The following is a 21,534-nucleotide window of genomic DNA, read 5'->3' on the forward strand; positions in this document are numbered from 1 at the left end:
GGTTTTTTTTTTTTAGTCTACACAAGACATTTTCTGTCAGTCTGTTAGTGGCAACCAAGGAAACAGCAGGTAGATGTGTTGGTAAGTAATCACTGCTAGCAAAACTTCGAGAATACCATGGAGAATACTTTGGTTGGTTTTTATAATGTTTTTATGAAGGCAAATTAATATCTTGCGTGAAGAACCAAGACAACCACTTGTTTGAAATTTTCTTTCATATTTGCAAAAATATCTAGTGACCTACATTTGTACAGCAGGTTTTTGCTATTGAATCTGAGTGCAGCATAATATAGGGACAGAGAACCTGATTCCAGGCATGCGTCACTTGCTGGGTTGTGTATTGTCGTTTTCAATACAATCAGTGTTTTATGAGCAGGAGATTATCAGTGCAGGACTAAGACTCATGTGCCAGGTAGTCCAACTAATCTGTGTACACAGTAAGCAGCCAATCAGTGGTGTGGGATTGGTTATACACAGCTACATCTACAGCAGAGAAAACAAGGATTCTATGAAAACTGCACCACGCTCTCCAGTAAGTGACACATCCCTGGAATCGGGGTCTCGGCCCCTACATAATGCTGCTATCAGACTACATAGCAAAACCTGCTGACAAATTCCCTTTGACCATAGATATCTGGATAAATCTGAGGAGACCATCATTCTTTCCGTTTGGTCTTTAGTAGCTATATACAGGTGCATCTCACAAAATTAGAATATCATCAAAAAGTTAATTTAATGAAGTTCTTCAATACAAAAAGTGAAACTCCTTTATTATAGAGAGTCTATAGTGATCTATTCCAAGTGTTTATTTCTGTTAATGTTGATGGTTATGGCTTACAGCCAATGAAAACACAAGTCATTATCTCAGTAAATTAGAATACTTTATAACAGCTTGAAAAATGTTTTTACAATCCGAAATGTTGGCCTACTGAAATGTATGTTCAGTAAATGCACTCAATACTTGTTCGGGCTCCTTTTGCATCAATTACTGCATCAATGCTGTGTGGCATGGAGGCGATCAGCCTGTGGCACTGCTGAGGTGTTATGGAAGCCCAGGTTGCTTTGATAGCAGCCTTCAGCTCGTCTGCATTGTTGGGTCTGGTGTCTCTCATCTTCCTCTTGACAATATCCCATAGATTCTCTATGGGGTTAAGGTCAGGCGAGTTTTCTGGCCAATCAAGCACAGTGATACTGTTGTGTGTAAACCAGGTATTGGTACTTTTGGCAGTGTGGACAGGTGCGAAGTCCTACTGGAGAATGAAATTTCCATCTTCCAAAAACTTGTCGGCAGAGGGAAGCATGAAGTGCTCTAAAATTTTCTGGTAGACGGCTGCGCTGACTTTGGTCTTGATAAAACACAGTGGACCTACACCAGCAGATGACATGACTCCTCAAACCATCACTGATTGCGGAAACTTCACACTAGACCTCAAGCAGCTTGGATTGTGGCCTCTCCACTCTTCCTCCAGACTCTGGGACCTTGTGGAGTGTGTCAATGACTGCCTTCTGGACATCTGTCAAGTCAGCAGTCTTCCCCATGATTGTGGAGCCTGCTGAAACAGACTAAGGGACCTTTTTAAATGCTTAGGAGGCCTTTGCAGGTGTTTTTTGTTAATTATTTTAATTTACTGAGATAATGACTTTTGTGTTTTCATTGGCTGTAAGCCATAATCATCAACATCAACAGAAATAAACACTTGAAATAGATCACTCTGTTTGTAATGACTCTATATAATATGAGTTTCACTTTTTGTATTGAAGAACTGAAATAAATTAACTTTTTGATAATATTCTACTTTAGTGAGATGCACCTGTATATAAAACTTAGTGGGAAAACTGTAGCTTATGTTTCAGACCTGTTCTCGATTAATGATGCCAATAATTGTAATAGTGTTACCTTCTGCAAGGGCTATATCCACCTTCTAGACCTTCTTTTGAGGCAACTCATCCTGTAGTGATACTCTCTTCTATTTATTCCCTTCTTATTCCTAATGTATGTTTCTAAGGCTGTTAAAATAATGTTGGGAGAGTATGACTGCAGCATCTGACTACATTGGGTATGTTTGTAGTCTGTTACCATGGAGATTAAACATTTTCCAAATTATCTATTTATCACAGCTGTTAGTAAGTTGCTTTTTTATTTGCAATAGAAGAATAAAGATGAAATGGTTTCAAAAAGGTGTATATAGCCCTTGAGTAAAATAACTAGATAGTTTTTACACTACTTGCATAATTTCTAGAAATGCCAAATAAAGGTTGTTATAAAACGTGGCCTAGAACTGTGTAGATACAAGCTCCTTTACCAGTGGTGTACAGTTTGTGGCATCTATGCACCTGTTGCCCAGTTTGCCATTGAAGACGACCCTTTGTGGCCCACTACTGTCTGTAACTGCCTCACAGATGTTATGGGGCCCCTTTAATTTACCAGTGCATTCCTTTAATTATTGGTTTATTAATATGTGCTCCAAAGTAGGGAGAGTAATAGGTGTATTTATTGTGATTCTCCAAAATGTGTGAAGCCTTGGAGCAGGTTTTTTTTTTTGTACAGTTTGACGTCATTGACCACTTTTGTCCTTCTCTTTCACTTTTATCTTTCTGGAAAGTTTGGAAGTACCATTGGGATTTCTAACGCTGTATGATTATTTTTCCTATGATAATTACACCAGTTCCCATAACAGCTGTCTGATCCTTTTGGTGACATGTATTTCATATACGCCCCCTGTAACCCTTTGTTATCACCTCACCTTGGCTGCGCTCTGTGTTTGCTACTAGATTAATATAGAGCCACAATTGGAAAGAACTGCATGGGCTCCTGAGTTGGACTTTTTTTTTATTATTATTTAAGCTTCACATGACACTACTGACCATTGCATGCCGGCACACCTCTCTGCTTGTACTAACTACTCTTCAGTTTGATTTGGAGCAAAAGAACTCTTCCACGTTTTGCTGACAAGACGCATGTCCCCCGGAGTTTTAAGTTTTTGGAAAATGAGCTTTAGAATAAAATGCTAGTCAAATAATGGCACTAACACAGCTGTTGACCAAGAATTTGACTACTGACTTCTCAAGGATGATATTTTTGTTCTCACAAGGACCATGAAGAATATACGGTAATGGATCGGTTATGATCCATCCATTCTGGTGGATCCTATTACCAGGCTGTGTTCACATTACTATGTTTTTGATGTATACACTGAACATGTCCATCAACACTGGACCAGCGTACATCAAAATAGTGTCATATTTTTGGATGGTTTACTTTTTTTTTTTTTAACCAATGGTGCTGAAAATCATTTCTCAAAAGTGCTTTTCAATACAAGGGCGCTCCTATGAAATGTATAGTATAGCCTTATAGTTTTTTCCCTGAAATTGCCCAAAAAGTACAGGAAGCTAAAACTATGTTCCAATAGTATATTATAAATGTAGCAGACTTTTTATTAGTCAAAGGGGTGTAGCGGCTCCACTCATTTCCACATCAGGAGGTGAGCGCGGCCGGTGACATCGCATCTGCTGATACCTTCCACATCACTAGGCTTCAATTTTATTTTGCAGACTTTTTGTTATTCTTCATACCTAGCAGGTAAAATTTAGGGTTATGCATCCATTAATGAAATAAAGGAATTTAATTCACGAGCTCAAACTTTCATGCGCTACGATTTTAAAAGTACAATGTAGGGGGAAAATAAAGAAAATCGTCCATATAAATATTTGGATTGACTATGAGGTTTCCCAAGTCAGATCACCAACCCTAATCAAGATTAATTATCCTAGAGCAGAAGACCACTAAACCTGTTTTCCAAAATCTGTCCTCCTCCAACCTGCACTACACCCTGTCCTCAGACACTTCATAGTGTAAACCCTCCTTTTTGACATGGGATCTTTTTCCACATACCATGAAATTTCCCCCCACCCCCACTCATCATTGGGTCATTTCCTTTTCCACCCTCTAAGTTCTCCCCCATCCTATTTTAACTTTTTCTTTCTTTCTTTATTTACGTCCATTGCAGCCAGATCTCTGTGGTTCACAGATGGGCTCAGGGAAACTCGCAGAGGTGCGTCACAGGCCCTAAAAGAAGCTTGCATCAAAAGTGCTTCTTTGAGATGTCCTAGCGTTTGCAGCTGCAAGTTCATGCGTGTGCTGTAGATATGTTGCTTGGATCATCATTCTGTCATTCAATCCCAAACTCCAGGGGCCCATGTCACTCATTCCAAATGTGTTTTCTAGAATTGTAGTATTCTGCACAGATTGTATGTCTAGATTGGGGTGGCACCAAAGACAAAACATGAATTTGTTATTCAACTTTCTCACATTCTTCTTTATCAATTGCTAGTAATTTGCCTTAGAATCACAGGATGATAAAAGTGCATTCAGCTATGTCTTAAATGACCAAAGTTTAAAACTGTGCAAAGAAAGTATCTTAAAGGTAGTCTGTCGGCTCAAAATGAATGTTAAAACCATGGCGTTCGGTGCTCCCTTGGTGTGTCCAAGGTGCAATTTCCCACCTACTTGTTTTCCATATTTCTCCACCCTTCTCTGCTACCATAATGCCAGAGCTGTAAATCAAAGAAAAGAGAGAGTGGAGATAGAGGGAAAAAAACTAGGTAAGAAGGTGCACTGGATTTTTTGGCCACACCAAGGGTGCACCTGGTGCCTTACTTGGTTTGAAGAAGTCTCCACAATTTTTATTCCATATTCTATCCTAATTATGTATGTAATGTAGTTGAAGTGTATTAAAATGCTTATCTATTGCTGTCTTCCCCAGTGCCCAGCTCCGCTCCGGTCTCCTTCTGGCACACGTGACCTCTCTTCAGCTTTTTCGGCCCACACTGTGTGGTACGGTGCTTCATTTTCAATGTAAGGCTATGAGACTCAGAATGAGGAGGCCCCAAAGAATTGCATTAAGAAACCCTTATGGGAGCCAGTTATTCTGGTTTCGGGTCATGTGGACAAGAAGAGGACTGGAGCAGCACTGAAAACGAGTGAAGATAATGATCAGTAGATATTTTAATTAATTTATAGTACATTACACACATCTTTACGAGGGGTTAGGAGACGAAAATTGCTGAGACCTCTTTAAACATCCACATAAAATTGTCATTTTATATTTTTTTGTACTATTTTTTTTTTTTTTTATACGGATACAATGAAGTCAAGATACTGAAATATCTAGCCTCATTTATAATAATTTATTCCAACCGATTTGCTTCCAGGTCCGTTATACAAATGTCTGTTACTTTTTATATATGTGAAAGTTTTCTTGATCTATTAAAGAGGACCTTTCACTGGATTCTTTACTTTAAGCTGATTATTTCCGCTAATTTCTGCTGCTTCACTGTTTCTGGAACAGTTTTTTCTTTCTTTCTGTGTCCCTCCGTTCCAGGGTTCTAGTAATAATGGTGCAAATATTCCCTTTCACCAACTGAGTATATACCGCAGAACTTCTCTGTGGGCATTTACTTTTTCTCCTATGTCGCGCCCAAAGAGCAGTTCTCTGGTATACTCCTTTTTGGTGGAAGAGAAAATTTGCACAGCTTTTATTACAAGGTGGCTTAACTTTGAAATGGAGGGGCAAAGAAGAAAAGGAAAAACTTACAGAATCTGCTGAGCTGCACCTCTTGCAGGAGGAACTCTTAAAATTAAAAAAAAATAATTCAGTGATCGGTCCTCTTAAAGTACAAGTTCAATTTCTTAGTTCTCTGTAAACTGTAAATGAAGAGGCACTATGCATGTTCGACCAGCGCTCTATTCAAAATTCTCCCCAATACTGTTGTATAATGAGGGGTTTGGGACCCCTGTTTTAGATATTAGCTGAGATCCAAATGTTCTTATCTTTGTTCATTGTGGGACAACTCCAGGGAAGGAATTACATGAGAATTGTCCACCTCTTTTTTTTTTTTTTGACAGCTGGGTGTTGGGGCCCCTTCTACATCTTGATGCAGGTCCCATTGTTAGGTCCTGTATCAGCTATATATTTACAGCATATCCAATGCAAATGCCATAAATGTAGGAGATTTAGCTAAACGCTGTCAGAATTCCATTTTAATTGGTTGATTCAGCTATTTGAAGTGTAAAAGGGCCCTTCCAGCTCTTCTCAAATGTCTTGGGAAAGACTGATCAGGCATGTTGGATTTTAGCATGCACAGTCCTTTTTTTCCTGCTGTACATAAGCCATAGCCTGTGGTATCTGTCAGCAGGTTAAAAGGATAATCTGTCTCCGCTCACTTCTACATTGGAAGATGGCAAGCACTATAATTATCTGCTGGGTCGCATGTGCAAATGGGAGGTGTCCCGCACTTATCCTTTTTCCTTAAAATGTGACAGATGTGTGATGCTTGCTGCTTGCACACATGAGCCGGCAACTATCAGTAGACCTGATGAGACTTGCCCTGCTTTGCCTCCTCATGTTATTTTGAGCAGAGTCAAAATAACCCTCCCTTTTCAATGGCCATTTATTAGCTGCTAGATGGTGGCCCGATTCTAACGCATCGGGTATTCTAGAATATGTATGCGGCCGACCGCCGCGACCAATCAGAGAAACGGTGTTTTAAATTTGGCGCCAATATCACTGATTGGTCGCGGCTGGTGGCCGCGACCAATCAGCGAACCGTGTTTGTGAGGACTGGGGAGCGGCGATGCCTGTGCGGGTACTTCCGCTGCGCTGGTCATCTCCCGGCTGCATCGCCGCTGACCTCCATGCGGCTACCGTCACAAGGGCCGCTGATCTCCCGACGGCAAGTGTGAAGGTAGGACCGGGGAGCGGCACCGCCTAGGCCGCCGGTTGGGGTACTTCTGCTGCGAGCAGCCGGGAGATGACCGGCTAGCGCCGATCATCTCCCGGCTGCATCGCCGCTGAACTCCGTGCGGCAGATGAGCCGCTAACGGCCGCCATCTTGTTCTGAAATCCCACGTCGCTGATTGGCCGCGGCCGGACCAATCAGCGACGCAGGATTTCCTGGACGGACAGACAGATGGGATAAGCTGATTATATTAGCTGTGTGATGTGTAAGAATGACCCACACTCTCCATGAAGTCAGATTCCAGGGAAGGCGTAAGCGGACATGTTGGGTTGCATCATTTCTCCAGCTTTACTACTTAAATCACTGAGCGTGTCAGCTGCTAGTATAATGTAATAAAAGAAACCACTACCCTTTATTGTTACTACACGTGACCTTCAAGTAACTGTTTGTTTGTTTTTTGTAACGGGCTTGAGTTTATTAAAATCACTGCATTTTAAAGGAATCTGTGAATGATTTTAGAAAAATAACTGTGCTGTGACTGTATAGGTTGTAGGACAACAATAAGTGATTTCTGGTGGTCATCTGATGTGCAAGAAATGAGAAAGTGAACTTTGAAGTTCATGCTAATTTGCTTTGAAGTGCACTGAGTGCATAGACACGCCCCCAGTGCACTTCCAGACTAATTAGCATGTAGTTTCAAATCTTGATTTTTCAGTGACTGTACATCTGATTACTTCAAAACAGGATTAATTCTGATTTTTCTATGACCTATACAGTGATGCCCCTAGTTTCATTAGTACAATGTTCTCGACAGGTTCCCTTTGGAAAGAATCATTTAGTTTTTTCCCGAAACCGTAACATTTACTGTGGTTTTAAGATTCCTTATACCCCCACTTCCTGACCTCATGCACGTTCTCCTATATTGTTTGTGTCTTGAGCCTGGAGTTAGATGAGTAGGACCCCCCTTCCCCCCCAACTTGCTTTATTCTGTGGATGCTTGTCTATTCTGTAATTGCCTGTAATCTCTTCTGTGGTTTAGTACTACATAACTACCAGCTGTACAAGTATTAAACATGGACCTTGAAACATACAAATAAATGCATCAGATTTAGTATGTGAATTCTGATGTGTCAGAGTCCTCCAGATTTTTAATGTGGATGTGCAGGTTTAAAGGGCAATGGAGGCAAGGCTGCTGCTAAGGAGTATAAGGCTGTTTTTTTTTTTTCTGCAGAAAAGAAGCTGCGTTTTACAATACCAGCAAAAGCTCTGAGATGTCAGAAATCTCAACAAAAGACTTGTTTTGGTTTTTATTTCCTGACTGAATTTGAGAACTGTATCTATCGTTCTTGAAAATCTGCAGCATGTCAATTATTTGTGTTTTTTTTCACCCGTACAAAGCAATAAGGGTGCAAAAGCGCTGCAAGAAAACAGAAAACCGGTCTCACTGCATTTTTTTTTTTTTTTGCTGCTTTTTTGTTGAATACAACTAACTTTATTAAACATGCTACTGTAGACAAATCAAACATGTAATCCGCACAGAAAAAAAACACAGGAAAAACACGCACACACAAAGCAAAACATGCTTTTTGAACACAGCAATTTTTTTTTACTGCCAAAAAGCAGGTTTTGGCTGCTGAAAAAAAGATTCAGCAAAAATGCTGCTTGTGAACATGACCTAAAACCTGTTTTCAGCATGAGAAACCGTGTAAGAATGAGTTAGTTACTGACCCGCAGATGTTGGATGGCAAGATATTTAATAATGTAAGTTTAAAAAATTGTCAGTTGATTAAAAAAATACAGGTTTCATTAGATACATCAGAATAATGCTGTAGGTTACAAAGACCATGCTCGATCTTCCAAATAAATATTTTAAGTATACTTTTTAGTGTGCTATATTTAATTTTTTTTTTTTTGCTATGTAGTATCCCCATAGTCAAAATGTTCTGTGTATTATGTATGGTTCATAGCCAGCAGTAACGTTTAATCTTGCATCCAATAATATGTGAACGTTAGCATGGTCTTGCTGCCTCATTCCCATTAATGAAGTTAAAACTGTTTTTTGTGCACTTACAAGTCTGATATGTCCAGGAGCTGCCCCTGTTGTTAAGCTCTAAATTGCTGCTCACTATGTGTGGTTGGTTGTTCTTCATCAGCATTCTTTAAGCACTTTATGTGCTAGAACCCCTCTTTCTAGCATGCACTGCACCTGCCATTGTTCAATTACTTGCCTGTATAACTGAAAATTCGCTTCTCTGTTATTCCTGTATGCAGATTAACAGACAAGGAGCAGAGATGCAGCTACAGAATCTCTGCTCCTGCTCTGCTGAGACAGATAACACTCAACAACAGGCAGGGGACAGCAAGTTGGAAGAAGGACTCCTAGTGGTCAGCACTTTGGAGGGATTTTTTGGACTGAAAATATCATATTAAGTAACTAAAGTGTTATACAATTTTGTTAGCTCTCATATGAGCTTAAGTTTATTAAAACAGTGACCATTCAATGCCCTTTATTATATTCAGCCACTCCTTTAATGTGTATGTGGTTCTCCTGAACCTCTTCAACAGACATTGTCACGAAGAAAGGAAAATCTGTCATTTTAAATTTACACTTAATTCTTTTTGTTCCCTCTAGAGCAGAGACCCCCAACCTTTCTGACCTTGAGAGCCACTTTCAGCTCTGAGATAGGGTCGTGAGCCACATCCAGCTCCTGCCGCACTCACAGTAGTGACAGCCAGAGCCCCCTATTACCGGTATATTGACAGCCAAAGCTTTTCCACTGAAATCACACCAAGGCAGTATGCCAAGCTCCAGGGTTTCCTATCTTACCCCCATTCAGATCTGCTCTTCTGTGCAGGGCTACACAGTACACACAAGTCACCATCTAGAGATCTACTTTTAACAACTGTTTGCTACACCTGGTGCTAATACACCAAGCTGGCAGACAGCCGGGCGCCACACATCACGGGCCTGCGAGCCACATGTGGCTCTCGAGCTACAGGTTGGGGACCCCCTGCCCTAGAGATAAGTTGATGCCAGTGGTGGCGTCCTGCCCTCTTCCCATACTTTTTCAACATCTATTTTCTTCTCCATGATGACCTATCAAGGATATTGATGGCATTTCCTTGAGCTAAGTCACCAATATCACATTAGTGAGGGACCTACACCCTCACTGATCAGCGGTCTGTGGCTCAGGTGGTGGCCGGATGTAATCTGTGTATGGAAATGGTTCTGTACACTATGAAGTGGCTGTTCTATAAACTTTACTAAGAGCCAAGCTGCAGAACCTGAGAACGGCCTTTGTGCTTTTCCGTCTCATACACTGTTTTCAGATCTGACAGTGGCCAAATGCAAATGATTCAGCCGTAGTCCGACCCATTGAATCCCCACCATTCAGCCGATATTGATGACCTATTCTAAGGATAGTATATCATTTAATTAAGTAGTTGCCACCCTTTTAAAGCATCCGATCTAATAAAAAGCTGTGTAGAACATGATTCTTTTCACTGTTATAGTTTGACAAATACAGGTGCAGCTCACTAAATTAGAATATCATCAAAAAGTTAATTTATTTCAGTTCTACAATACAAAGTGAAACCCATATATTATATAGAGTCGTTACACACAGAGTGATCTATTCCAAGTGTTTATTTATGTTAATGTTGATGATTATGGCTTACAGTCGATGAAAACACAGAAGTCATTATCTCAGTAAATTTGAATACTTTATAACAACAGCTTGAAAAATGTTTTTAAAATCCGAAATGTTGGCCTACTGAAATGTATGTTCAGTAAATGCCCTCAATACTTGGTCGGGGCTCCTTTTGCATCAATTACTGCATCAATGCGTCGTGGCATGGAGGCGATCAGCCTGTGGCACTGCTGAGGTGTTATGGAAGTCTGGAGTCTCTCATCTTCCTCGTGACAATACCCCATAGATTCTCTATGGGGTTAAGGTCAGGTGAGTTTGCAGGACAATCAAGCACAGTGATACTGTTGTTTGTAAACCAGGTATTGGTACTTTTGGCAGTGTGGACAGGGGCCAAGTCCCGCTGGAGAATGACATTTCCATCTCCAAAAAGCTTATCGGCAGAGGGAGGCATGAAGTGCTCTAAAATTTCCTGGTAGACGGCTGCGCTGACTTTGATCTTGATGAAACACAGTGGACCTACACCAGCAGATGACATGGCTCCCCAAACCATCACTGATTGTGGAAACTTCACACTAGACCTCAAGCAGCTTGGATTGTGTCCTCTCCACTCTTCCTCCAGACTCTGGGACCTTGATTTCCAAATGAAAATTGGAACTCTGGGACCTTGTGGAGTGTGTCAATGATGGCCTTCTGGACATCTATCAAGTCAGCAGTCTTCCCCATGATTGTGGAGCCTACTGAAACAGACTAAGGGAGCTTTTTAAACGCTTAGGAAGCCTTTGCAGGTGTTTTTTGTTAATTATTCAAATTTACTGAGATAATGACTTTTGCTTTTTCATTGGATGTAAGCCATAATCATCAACATTAACAGAAATAAACACTTGAAATAGATCACTCTGTTTGTAATGACTCTATATAATATATAAGTTTCACTTTTTGTATTGAAGAACTGAAATAAATTAACTTTTTGATGATATTCTAATGTAGTGAGATGCACCTGTTTGTGACTCTTAACATTGTGATGCATGATGACGACGTGAATTGAAGCTTCAGAATGTTAATAAGCAAAAGCAAATGTGTTTATTAATTAACACAATAGAAAGTGAATGAACAAAATAGAAATCTTAATCAAATGAATATTTGGTGTGACAACCCTTTTACCTTCAAATCACTATCAATTCTTCTAGGTCTTGCACACAGTTTTTGATGGAACTCAGCAAGTAGGTTGTTCCAGACATCATGGAGTACTGAACACAGATATTCTGTGGATGTAGACTTGCACAAATCTTTCTGTCTTTTCATGTAATCCCCCACAGACTGGATGATGAAGAGATCAGGGCTCCGTGGAGGCCATATTATCACCTCCAGGACTCCTTGTTTTTCTTTATGCGGAAGATAGTTCTTTATGATTTTGGCTTAATAATTTGGGGTCGTTGTTCTGCTACAAAATTAATTTGGAGCCAGTCAGATGCCTACCTGATGGTATTGCACAATGAATATTATATTCCTCAGCACTGAGGGCACCATTAATCTTGACCAAATCTCCAACTCCAATTGTTTTTATACAGCCCCAAAATTGCAAGACACTTCCTCCATGCTTCACTGTTGCCTGCTAACACTCATTATTGTACCACTCTCCAGCCCTTTGGAAAACAAACTGCTTTCTGTTACTTCCAAATATTTCTAATTTTGACATATCAGTCCAGCGCACCTACTGCCATTTTTTCTACATCAGAGTTCCTATGCTTTCATGCATGTTTTAGTAGCTTGGCCTTGTTTCCCAGTCGAAGGTATGACCTTTTGGTCTCAATTCTTCCATGAAGACCACTTCTGGCCAGACTTTTCCTAACAGTATATGGGTGTATTATATGGGTCCCACTGGTTACTGCCAGTTCTGAGCTGATGGCGCTGCTGGAAACTTCTGATCTTGAGGGGAAGTAATAAAGCATGATGTGTCTTTCATTTCCTGCACTAAGTTTCCTTGACTCACCACTGCATCTACAGTCCTCAACGTTGCCTATTTCTCGGTGCTTCTTCAAAAGAACTTGAACAACACATCTTGAAACCCCAGTCTGCTTTGAAATATTTGCCTGGTAGAGACTTTGCTGATGCAGTATAACTACCTTGTGTCTTGTTGCTGTGCTGTGTCTTGCAATGGTATGATTTGTGACCTGAAACTGTCTTCCACAGTCTCGCCTTTTGTAGTAGAGTTTGGCTGTTCCTCACCCAGTTTTAATCCTTTTACACAGCTGTTTCACTTAATGACTATTTCAATCTACATATGAAAATTATGATCATTATCACTCATTTGGTATAATTGGTTACTCGCACCTAACCTTACAAAAACCCTGACTTTGGGTAACTGTACCTAGAAGAATAGATGTTGTTTTTGAAGGCATCAGGTGATCACACTGAATATTGCTTTGATCTAGATCTCTCTTTTTTTTGCTCATTCACTTGGCATTTTGTTAATTGATGAAAATAAACGATTAACACTTCTATTTTTAAAGCATTCTTAATTTGCAGCCTTTTGTTCCTCACCTGCCTAAAACATTTGCACATAACGGCAAAACCATTCTAAGGCTGTGTGCCCACTGTGTTTTTTAAGCTTTTCCGCAGCAGCAATTCCGCTGCAGAAACGCTTAAAAAACACTTGGTAGAAGGTCTGCAATGTTCCCCAATGATAATCCGCATGTGCTGTGCACATGCTGCGGAAATTTCCGCTGCGGATTATCATTGCAGAAAAATCCACAGCACTACCAATTATTTTGTGGAAGCGCGGCGTTTTCGCTGCCATTGACTTGCATTGAAACGCATGGAATCCGCATCACTGGATCTGTACATGCGTATTCCATGCGTTTCAATGTGCGGATGGTACCCGGGTTTGGAGAAGAGGAGACTCTCCTCCGGACCTGGGTAGCATAGTACCTGTAAAAAAAAAAAAAAAAAAAAAAAAAAAGAATAAAATAAAAAATAAATATTATACTTGCCTTCTGATGGCCCCCGGTGTCCTTGCCTCGGCTTGCCGGCAGCTCGCGGTGGACTCGAGGAGCTGCGGTGACGTCATTTAGTCATGTGACGGGTCATGCGACCGCTGACGTCGGCAAGTCCTTTAGTCTACCACGAGCTGCCGGCAAGCCGAGACAAGGACATCGGGGGCCATCAGAAGGTAAGGATATATTTATTTTTTACCATTCTTTTACGGTGACACTATATAAATGCATGCCGGTTGCATGGATTTATATAGTGTGATCAAGTTGTCAAGCACTTTCCAAGTGATGCTAAAATCGCTTGGAAAGCGCTTGTCAACCCGCATGCGGAAATGCAAGTGAAGAACGCTTCTCATCCGCATGTCCTTGGCAGGAAAACGCATGTGCAATCCGCATGTGCAATCCGCATGTGCAATCCGCATGCGTTTTTTCTGCCAGGGAGATGCAGAAACGCTCAGGAAAAAATCGACAGCATTTCTGCATCATGGGCACATAGCCTTATAGTAAGCCCTACAGAATATGATTTGTTAAATATTTTACTGGCGGACCACTTGAATGGCGTTTAATATGACAATTCTGGTAGTTTTCTGTTAATCTTCACCTGCATATTCTCAAGGATAAGGTAGTAGATTCTGTAGAAAGGTTAATACCAATTCTGAAGCGTAAATGTTTTCACAGTATTTGATTAAAATGTTTTCTCACTTGTAGATTTACTTTGGACACTATAATTATAGTTTATACTAATACAATAAATGTTCACCACTTTGATGCATGTATGCAAATGATTTATAAGAGAAGCACTTCTACCCAGTCTTCCTTACAATTCATAGTAGAGGTGAAAGGCACTTTTATCATTCCTCTATTATTGCAGTAATTTTCACTTGTTTGGAGAAATATAAGGCAACGGGGCATCTGGTTGACCTCAAACCAAGGTGCTTATTAGTTGCCCCCTCATCTAGACATGATCTTTAACCCTTCCACCCAACCTACTAATGGCAAGGCTCAATATACCACCGTAGTACCGTGCTGATACTGATAGAAGGGCACAAATACATATTTCAACTTCACTATTTAAATGGTCATTTGTGTTTTTCACCTTACCACCATAATTAGAACTAACCCTCCACCGTATTTCATGAAAGACATGGTTTGCAGACATGGTTCATTCATCTCTTTTCTCTCACAACCATAATGTTTTCTTTCTTTTCTCCATCTGGGATCCTGGTTTTAGCTCTTTGTCATTTGAAGGCATTGAATTCATTTCTAGCAAAACCAAGGTCTCACCCATATAGCAAAACCAAGGTCTCAACCCAACCTTCTCCTAATGTTTTCTCTTGAACCTGAAGTGGCTGAAGATGGATAATTCTGAATTCTCTATTTTTGCCCTTTGTCATGCAGGGAATCCCAGAGCAATGGGCTCGATTACTGCAGACCTCAAACATCACCAAACTGGAGCAGAAGAAGAATCCTCAAGCTGTGTTAGATGTCCTCAAATTCTACGATTCCAAAGAGACTGTGAACAACCAGAAATACATGAGCTTTACTTCTGGAGGTATAGCAACAAGAATGAATTTTTATTTTTCTTTATATGGATACATTGTTTGCCTCTCAATAGCAGAATTACATTATATTCCCTACTGAATGCAGGAGATGAGGTGACAGAACAGAGCGCTCCTTTTCCTAGTACACGGGTAACACTGCCAATGCATGCCACTGTTTAGAAGCAGAATCTGCTATGCCAGGGGTGGCCAATTAATTTTCCTGATGTGCCACATGAGACCGTGACCTTTGAGCAGGGCCAAACCAATAGACTAAAATGAATTCTACTCAATATACAAATTAACATTACATATAATTATTATTTTATATTAATTGTATTAATATTGAGTAGAATTATGTACGCTGACACCCACTTTATATACCGTATGAGCTCACACACAGCCCACCATATATAGTATGAGCCTCTACACATGGCCCTCGTATATACAGTAGTAGCTACTGAACCCTTTCTACGCCCTGGTGGTGAGCATTTTTATTGGTATATGGTCCGCCATCCTGGTATTTGTGTATGCATGGTACCCCTCATCCCTATCTTGGTATGCATGGCACCCCTTTTCCTGGTACGCATGGCACCCCTCATCCCCAATCCTGGTATATATGGTAGCCCTCGTCCCCAATCCTAGTATGCATGGTAGCCCTCATCCCCAATCCTGGTATGCATGGCACCCCTCATCCCCAATCCTGGTATGCATGGCACCCCTCATCCCCAATCCTGGTATGCATGGCACCCCTCATCCCCAATCCTGGTATGCATGGCACCCCCTCATCCCCAATCCTGGTATGCATGGCACCCCCTCATCCCCAATCCTGGTATGCATGGCACCCCCTCATCCCCAATCCTGGTATGCATGGCAGCACTCATCCCCCAATCCTGGTATGCATGGCACCCCCTCATCCCTATCCTGGTATGCATGGTACCCCTCATCCCTATCACACTGCACACACAAAAAAACAAACACTTCTACTCACCTTTCTTCCCTGTTCTCCAGCACTGCGTCCCCTTCTGCCAGAGGACTGGGGAGGAGAGTGGCGCCGGAGTACGCGCGTGCCCATACCGTGCTGTCCGGCGCCATTTTGCTGAAGACACACTGCAAATGTGTCTTCAGTAAAATGTGCATGTGCCGATTCCGACGCCTCACTCCTGCCCCGGTCTCCGGTCAGAACAGAGGCGCCGCGTCAACACTCCTCTGGGTCAGGTAAGTATGGAAGTATGGCGCCAGAGATCGAGGTATGCGTTCAGTGCCTACGCATACCGCGATCTCCAGCGCCATACACTCCTCTTACCTGTAACTTCTCGATGCGGTCTTCTGTCTGGAGCCAGACTGTGCAGGTGCATCGTGCTTGTGCAGTCTATAAGGCTTCGGACAGAGGGGCGCATCTACGATTATATTATAGATTATCCACACACAGCACCCCCTATTAAAAGTATGAGACCACACAGCCCTCCTATGTACAGCATATACAGTATGAGTCCACACAGCCCCCTATTTACAGTATGATCCCACACAAAACTTCCCTATATACAGTATGATCCCACACAGCCCACCTATATACAGCATGAGGTCAACACACAGCCCCATATATATAGTATGGTCCCACAAACAGCACCCTCTATACATGGTATGAACCCCCACACATCCCCCTATATACAGTATGAGTATCCTTATATACAGTATGAGCTGTCATACTATGACAGAGGGACAGAATAACATTATAATACAAATGCAAAGTTAGTTTTGATTTGATTAAAATGCAAAAGAATTTATGAAAAATAATATTAATTACACTAGCACATCCTGTACCATTCCCCATTAAACAAAATTAAGTAAAGAACATCTAAAAAAATAAAAAAAAGCATAGTGACCAAGTATATAAATTGTGTAATGGATCCTATCTTGTATAAGAGACCAATTTGTGACTTAATTTTTTTTTATGTCTTTGGTGTGTATTTTTAAAATATACCTTTAACCTCATGGCTCATCTGTTTTCGATCCCTTCTTCTTGGGACTTGTCAGTCAGATGCGCGTACATCATACACTTATTTTTTCCCCTGAACTGGCCTTACTTCAAAGTATGGGTCATCATAAGTGAAGACCCCTCAGTCGTACTCCCTGGCTCAGCTACGCTTCATACTGCTCATGTACATGTCATCACTTATTAAACCCTATACATTGGGGGGAGACGTCAGCAGGAATAAAAAATCACAGGATGGGCGGTGAGAGCAGCAGATCTGTGATAATGTGATTAAAAGCTGATCTATTCTGCAAGGGCTGCTTCTCTCTGTGAAAGTCAACTTTGGGTCAGAAGCGCATCAAGAAATGACATTTGTCAATCCTTGATATAGCGCATAAAACCATTGTTCCCGTTTTCATTTCTTATTTAAAAAAACCTGTGCATTACTTCCCCTTCTCAGGTCCAGCGCCGAGTCTCCTCCATTGCTCACTGAACCTGTTGTTTGCAGTACGGTCATAATGCTGAGTGCGCTCAGCAGCTACGCCGGAGTTGACGGCATGTGCTCAGTAATTGACTGCAGCGCTGTCAACGTGATGTCAGCGCTGCAGACAATAACACACCGTGCAGTTGTTTTTTTAAAAATATGCGCCTGGGGACGGATTTTCTACAACTGGAAAAACCTCTTTAATTGCCCCAATGCCATAGTTTAGTTCCCGTACTGAGGCTGATATATACAATGAAGTGTGTGTCTCTTCCGCCATCATCTCTTCAATTACATTGATTTTTACAATTCTTTTACTGATATGAACTGTTTTTTTGGAATACGTATCCACTAAGAAGGCTGTACTTTCACAGACGTATTGAAGATTACTGGACATGTTAGTGATACGTCTGATACCAGGTTATATTTTACATCTGACGGGTTTATTTTTCTTTTTTCATATTGCAGATAAAAGCGCACATGGATATATCGCTGCTCACTCTTTGGTAAGAATACTACAATATTCTCTATTTTATAGGTGATGGCAGTAAACGTATACAGTTAATTTTTCAGGACCCCCTTGTTTTGAACAGTGTGGTTAGGTCATAATACCCAGACGTATCCCAAAAGAGTATAGTCTTGGTACAAGTATGATCCATTATACGCTATGGATGCACCAGAAGGAGGCAAAAAAGAAACTGCGTGAGACAAAATTTAAAAACGCCACAATCACTTGCATATATCTGGATAAGTATTTGTTAAGCCAAAATCTGAAGTGAAAAAGTATAATTAAAAGATTTGCACCTCTTTTGTGTTTTATACCTGCTCCTATTTTTGCCTTACAAATACTGACAAAAATATAGTAATGTCAGAATAACCTGGCAGGCACTTTATTAGCTGTAAGATTTGCTCTGATTACTCAGGAGTTTTTTGAATAATCACCTGTTAGTTGTACTTGCCAGATAGCAACTTAAAGGGGTATTCCCATCTCAAGATCCTATCCCAATATGTAGTAAGTGTAATAATAATAATATTACCAAATACCTCCAATTAGAAATGTAGTATAGTTTCTCTGATTCGCTATGTCTTTCCTCATGTGCAGACATTGCAGGACCTTAGGTATCCATGGTTCCAACCACTAGCAACTAGATAACTAACTGTCACTATATTAGAATAAGTAGGAGAATAAGACAGATAAACTGGTATATACGTACAAAATAATTTTATTAGATATCTATTCTGAAAAACAGTAAAAAGGAGACAGTATAGAAGGTGGAAGCAAGGCAAAATACATACAAATGTATCTAGCCCTATGATAGGGCTATTAACAGGGGCAAGTAATATAAGCATGCAATCTCTAAGCAATGCATACATAAAAACACCATGTCAGAAATGCATATGTTCCCAAAATCCCATTATTGCACTATGCCCAAATAGCCTGAAGTGTCTCACAAGTACGTGAGTAGCTAATCAAGAGACATTGAAAATCAATGCATCAGAGCACAGTGGCCCAAAATTTGGCAGAAGAGCACAATGCAAACAAAAAGGTTTTGTTACCTCACCGCCATCTCTCCATCCCTGGTAAGCAATCCGTTTAACAGCTTCACATACATCAGTAGGCCTTCATGTTCATGCAGCTCAGCGCTTACTACCCACACCCAGTTTGTGATTCCCCCCCTTTTTTTTGTTTGCATTGTGTTGGCTCTGACATTGGGCGCGGAGTGCTGCTCCTGCTCTCCTGACGGCACAGTTGCTCTGGCAGCTATACAATGTTTAGGGAGTATGGTGTTCTGGTCCTATTTTATGGCTGGAACCGTGTGCGATACTTTAGGTGTTGAAAGGCTGCATTGACAAGTGTGCCCAGTGTGCAGGAGTATCTCTCTACAACCAATCTTGGGTCAGATGAAGAGAATTAAAAAAACTGATTTTACTATATTGCATTACTCTAGTGCCGCCATATGGAGGGGAGCATAGCCCCACAGTCTAATGGTGAATGCTACAATTTTGTTTTGCATTCTGATGCATTAAAAAATGTCTCCGTACGAGATCGAAGGCACACGATGTATGTACAGGCGTCCCTATAGCAGTACTGATATGGGTAATGTATTAAACACTAGGGATGAGCCAGCATGCTTGAATATGGAGTTATCCGAGCATGCTCTGGTTCTGCTACAGGAGCCGGAGTGCTCGAGTCAAATGCTCATGTAGCTGCGGCCGCATGTATCGTGGCTGATACACTGCCGCTAAACATGTGGAGAAAGCCCAAGTATTGAGCATGCTCGCTCATCCCTGTTAAGCACCCCTTTACAGTCTTATGCCTTATATTAAAGGGAACCTGCCACATTGCATTGTCCATGCAGACCCATCTATATATCTGTTTACATTGGAATTTTTAGTCAAGTGGGCAGACCTAATAAATGACCTCTCTCTCTCTGTATGCACACTTATACAAAGAAAGCGGTCACCCACTGGTAAGGACCACCTCTTGGACTCGATAGTCCAAAATGAGCAAGGGTTTAAAAGAATAAAACAGGATTTATACTAAATAGTTTCCATTAAACTATATATCAATCTCCTCCTTTCCTCCTGCTCAATAGCATGATGCTTTGCAGATTATTCTGCATGGATAAGGTGACAGGTTCCCTTTAAGAATTTCATGACAGGTACTTTTTAAGGAAATGTCATCCGACTGCTAGTATTTTTAGAGGAGGGCAGGGAAGGTGTTGGGTTTTTATTGCTTTGTTTACTTGGTCGCAGCCAGAAGTAACGAGAATAACATGGTGACCTCTTTATTTTATCACTTCTATTCCAGAACACAAAGACTGCATCCGAGCCCCCTCTAGCGCCTCCCGTCTCCGAGGAGGAAGATGAAGAAGAGGAGGAGGAAGAGGAGGATGAGCCTCCACCTGTGATAGCCCCACGCCCTGAACACACAAAATCTGTAAGAATGCAAAAAAAAAAAATACTATACTTGTAGCTCCAAGTCTAAGCCATCACGTACAAGATTACTGTTAAACGGTTATTCCCATCTCTGCTTTTAAAGGAAATTTGCCATCTGAAAATGACCTGTTGTTGAAATCAGATTCTTATTTTAAATTTATTTTTTAATATTTTTGGTAATGCTTATTTTTCTTAGATCACAATCTTTATAAAGTAAATAAAAAATACAAATCATGCAATTTTCACACTGGCTACTGGGGCTTTTTTAGACTCTGTAACGTCCTGTTGTTTCAGGAAAAATTGTTTTTTTTTTATAGCAGCCAAGGCATGTAAGTACAGGTATTTCTGCCCATATTTGATACTGAACAATTTGAGAAGTTTTTTTTTGTTTTGTTTTAGATTTTTTTTTCATCATTTACATGTCCTTAACATTCCTTTTCTTCCTGTGATTTCCATAATTCCAGGACTTTTCTTTCTTCGCTTTGCCATATCAATGTTGGAGTGTAGTTGAGTCCAGCTCTCCTTTAGCAGCAAGTTGTTATGAATAGATACTGACAAGACATCAGAGCAGAATGCTGCTTTCAGCTCTGGCAGGAGGAGGATCTGCTGGGAGCTCCTCTCTAGCATCTGATCGGCTCCTAATACCCAAAATGCATTATTGTGAGGGTTTGCTCAGCTGTTTTAAAATGCCTATATAATACTTTAAGCCACAGTAATAGATTAAGGTACAAGAAGTAATAATTTATTTTTCTAGACAATCCCTTTTTTATTTAATGTAAACTAATCTAATGTGGTCAGACAGCATAACATGTAATTCCAGCTCAGCGGATCAATAACCACTCTTATATGAAAATCTTACACGCTACAGAATTGTGAATTGGTCTATTTAATGTATTTTATATAATTGTGTGATAAATCCAAGCTATACAGAGAAAGGTGTCAATCCTTTATTGACATATCCCAAGATGTTAAATGCATACGTCCTATCAAGAATAGCTAGTGGAAAAGCGGCAGCGCTGGTACATTTGACAAAGGGGTGCACTGAACATCTCTATGGAATTGATCCAGCTGTCCCCAACAAATATGGAGAGTGAAGTAGCACATCCAGTGAAATGAACCTTTATATTAACCCATGCGATCATTCAACTCCAGTGATCTTTCCTCAAACATCTGAAATGTTTTGTGCTATGCTTATTAAAGTGATACATAACATTCAGAATGC

General features: G+C 40.7%; 1 protein-coding gene across 6 annotated transcripts in view; it reads left to right on the top strand.

Moving 5' to 3' along the window:
• PAK3 (p21 (RAC1) activated kinase 3) overlaps positions 1-21,534 on the top strand; it is a 199,028-nt gene that overhangs the window by 143,842 nt on the left and 33,652 nt on the right. For 4 of the 6 annotated variants that reach the window (XM_073641130.1, XM_073641129.1, XM_073641131.1 and 1 more), the window contains 4 exons: positions 4,029-4,052; positions 14,777-14,930; positions 17,841-17,878; positions 20,185-20,313. In XM_073641130.1, coding sequence (XP_073497231.1) covers positions 4,029-4,052; positions 14,777-14,930; positions 17,841-17,878; positions 20,185-20,313 — 345 coding nt within the window. Of the gene's footprint in view, positions 1-2,614; positions 2,634-4,007; positions 4,053-14,776; positions 14,931-17,840; positions 17,879-20,184; positions 20,314-21,534 lie in introns of those variants that run through there. The other 2 variants (XM_073641133.1, XM_073641132.1) reach the window with 2 other exon arrangements.

Source organism: Phyllobates terribilis, unplaced genomic scaffold (genome assembly GCF_046119375.1).
Source record: "Phyllobates terribilis strain yellow unplaced genomic scaffold, ASM4611937v1 Scaffold_7__3_contigs__length_470593459, whole genome shotgun sequence".
Taxonomy (NCBI): domain Eukaryota; kingdom Metazoa; phylum Chordata; class Amphibia; order Anura; family Dendrobatidae; genus Phyllobates; species Phyllobates terribilis.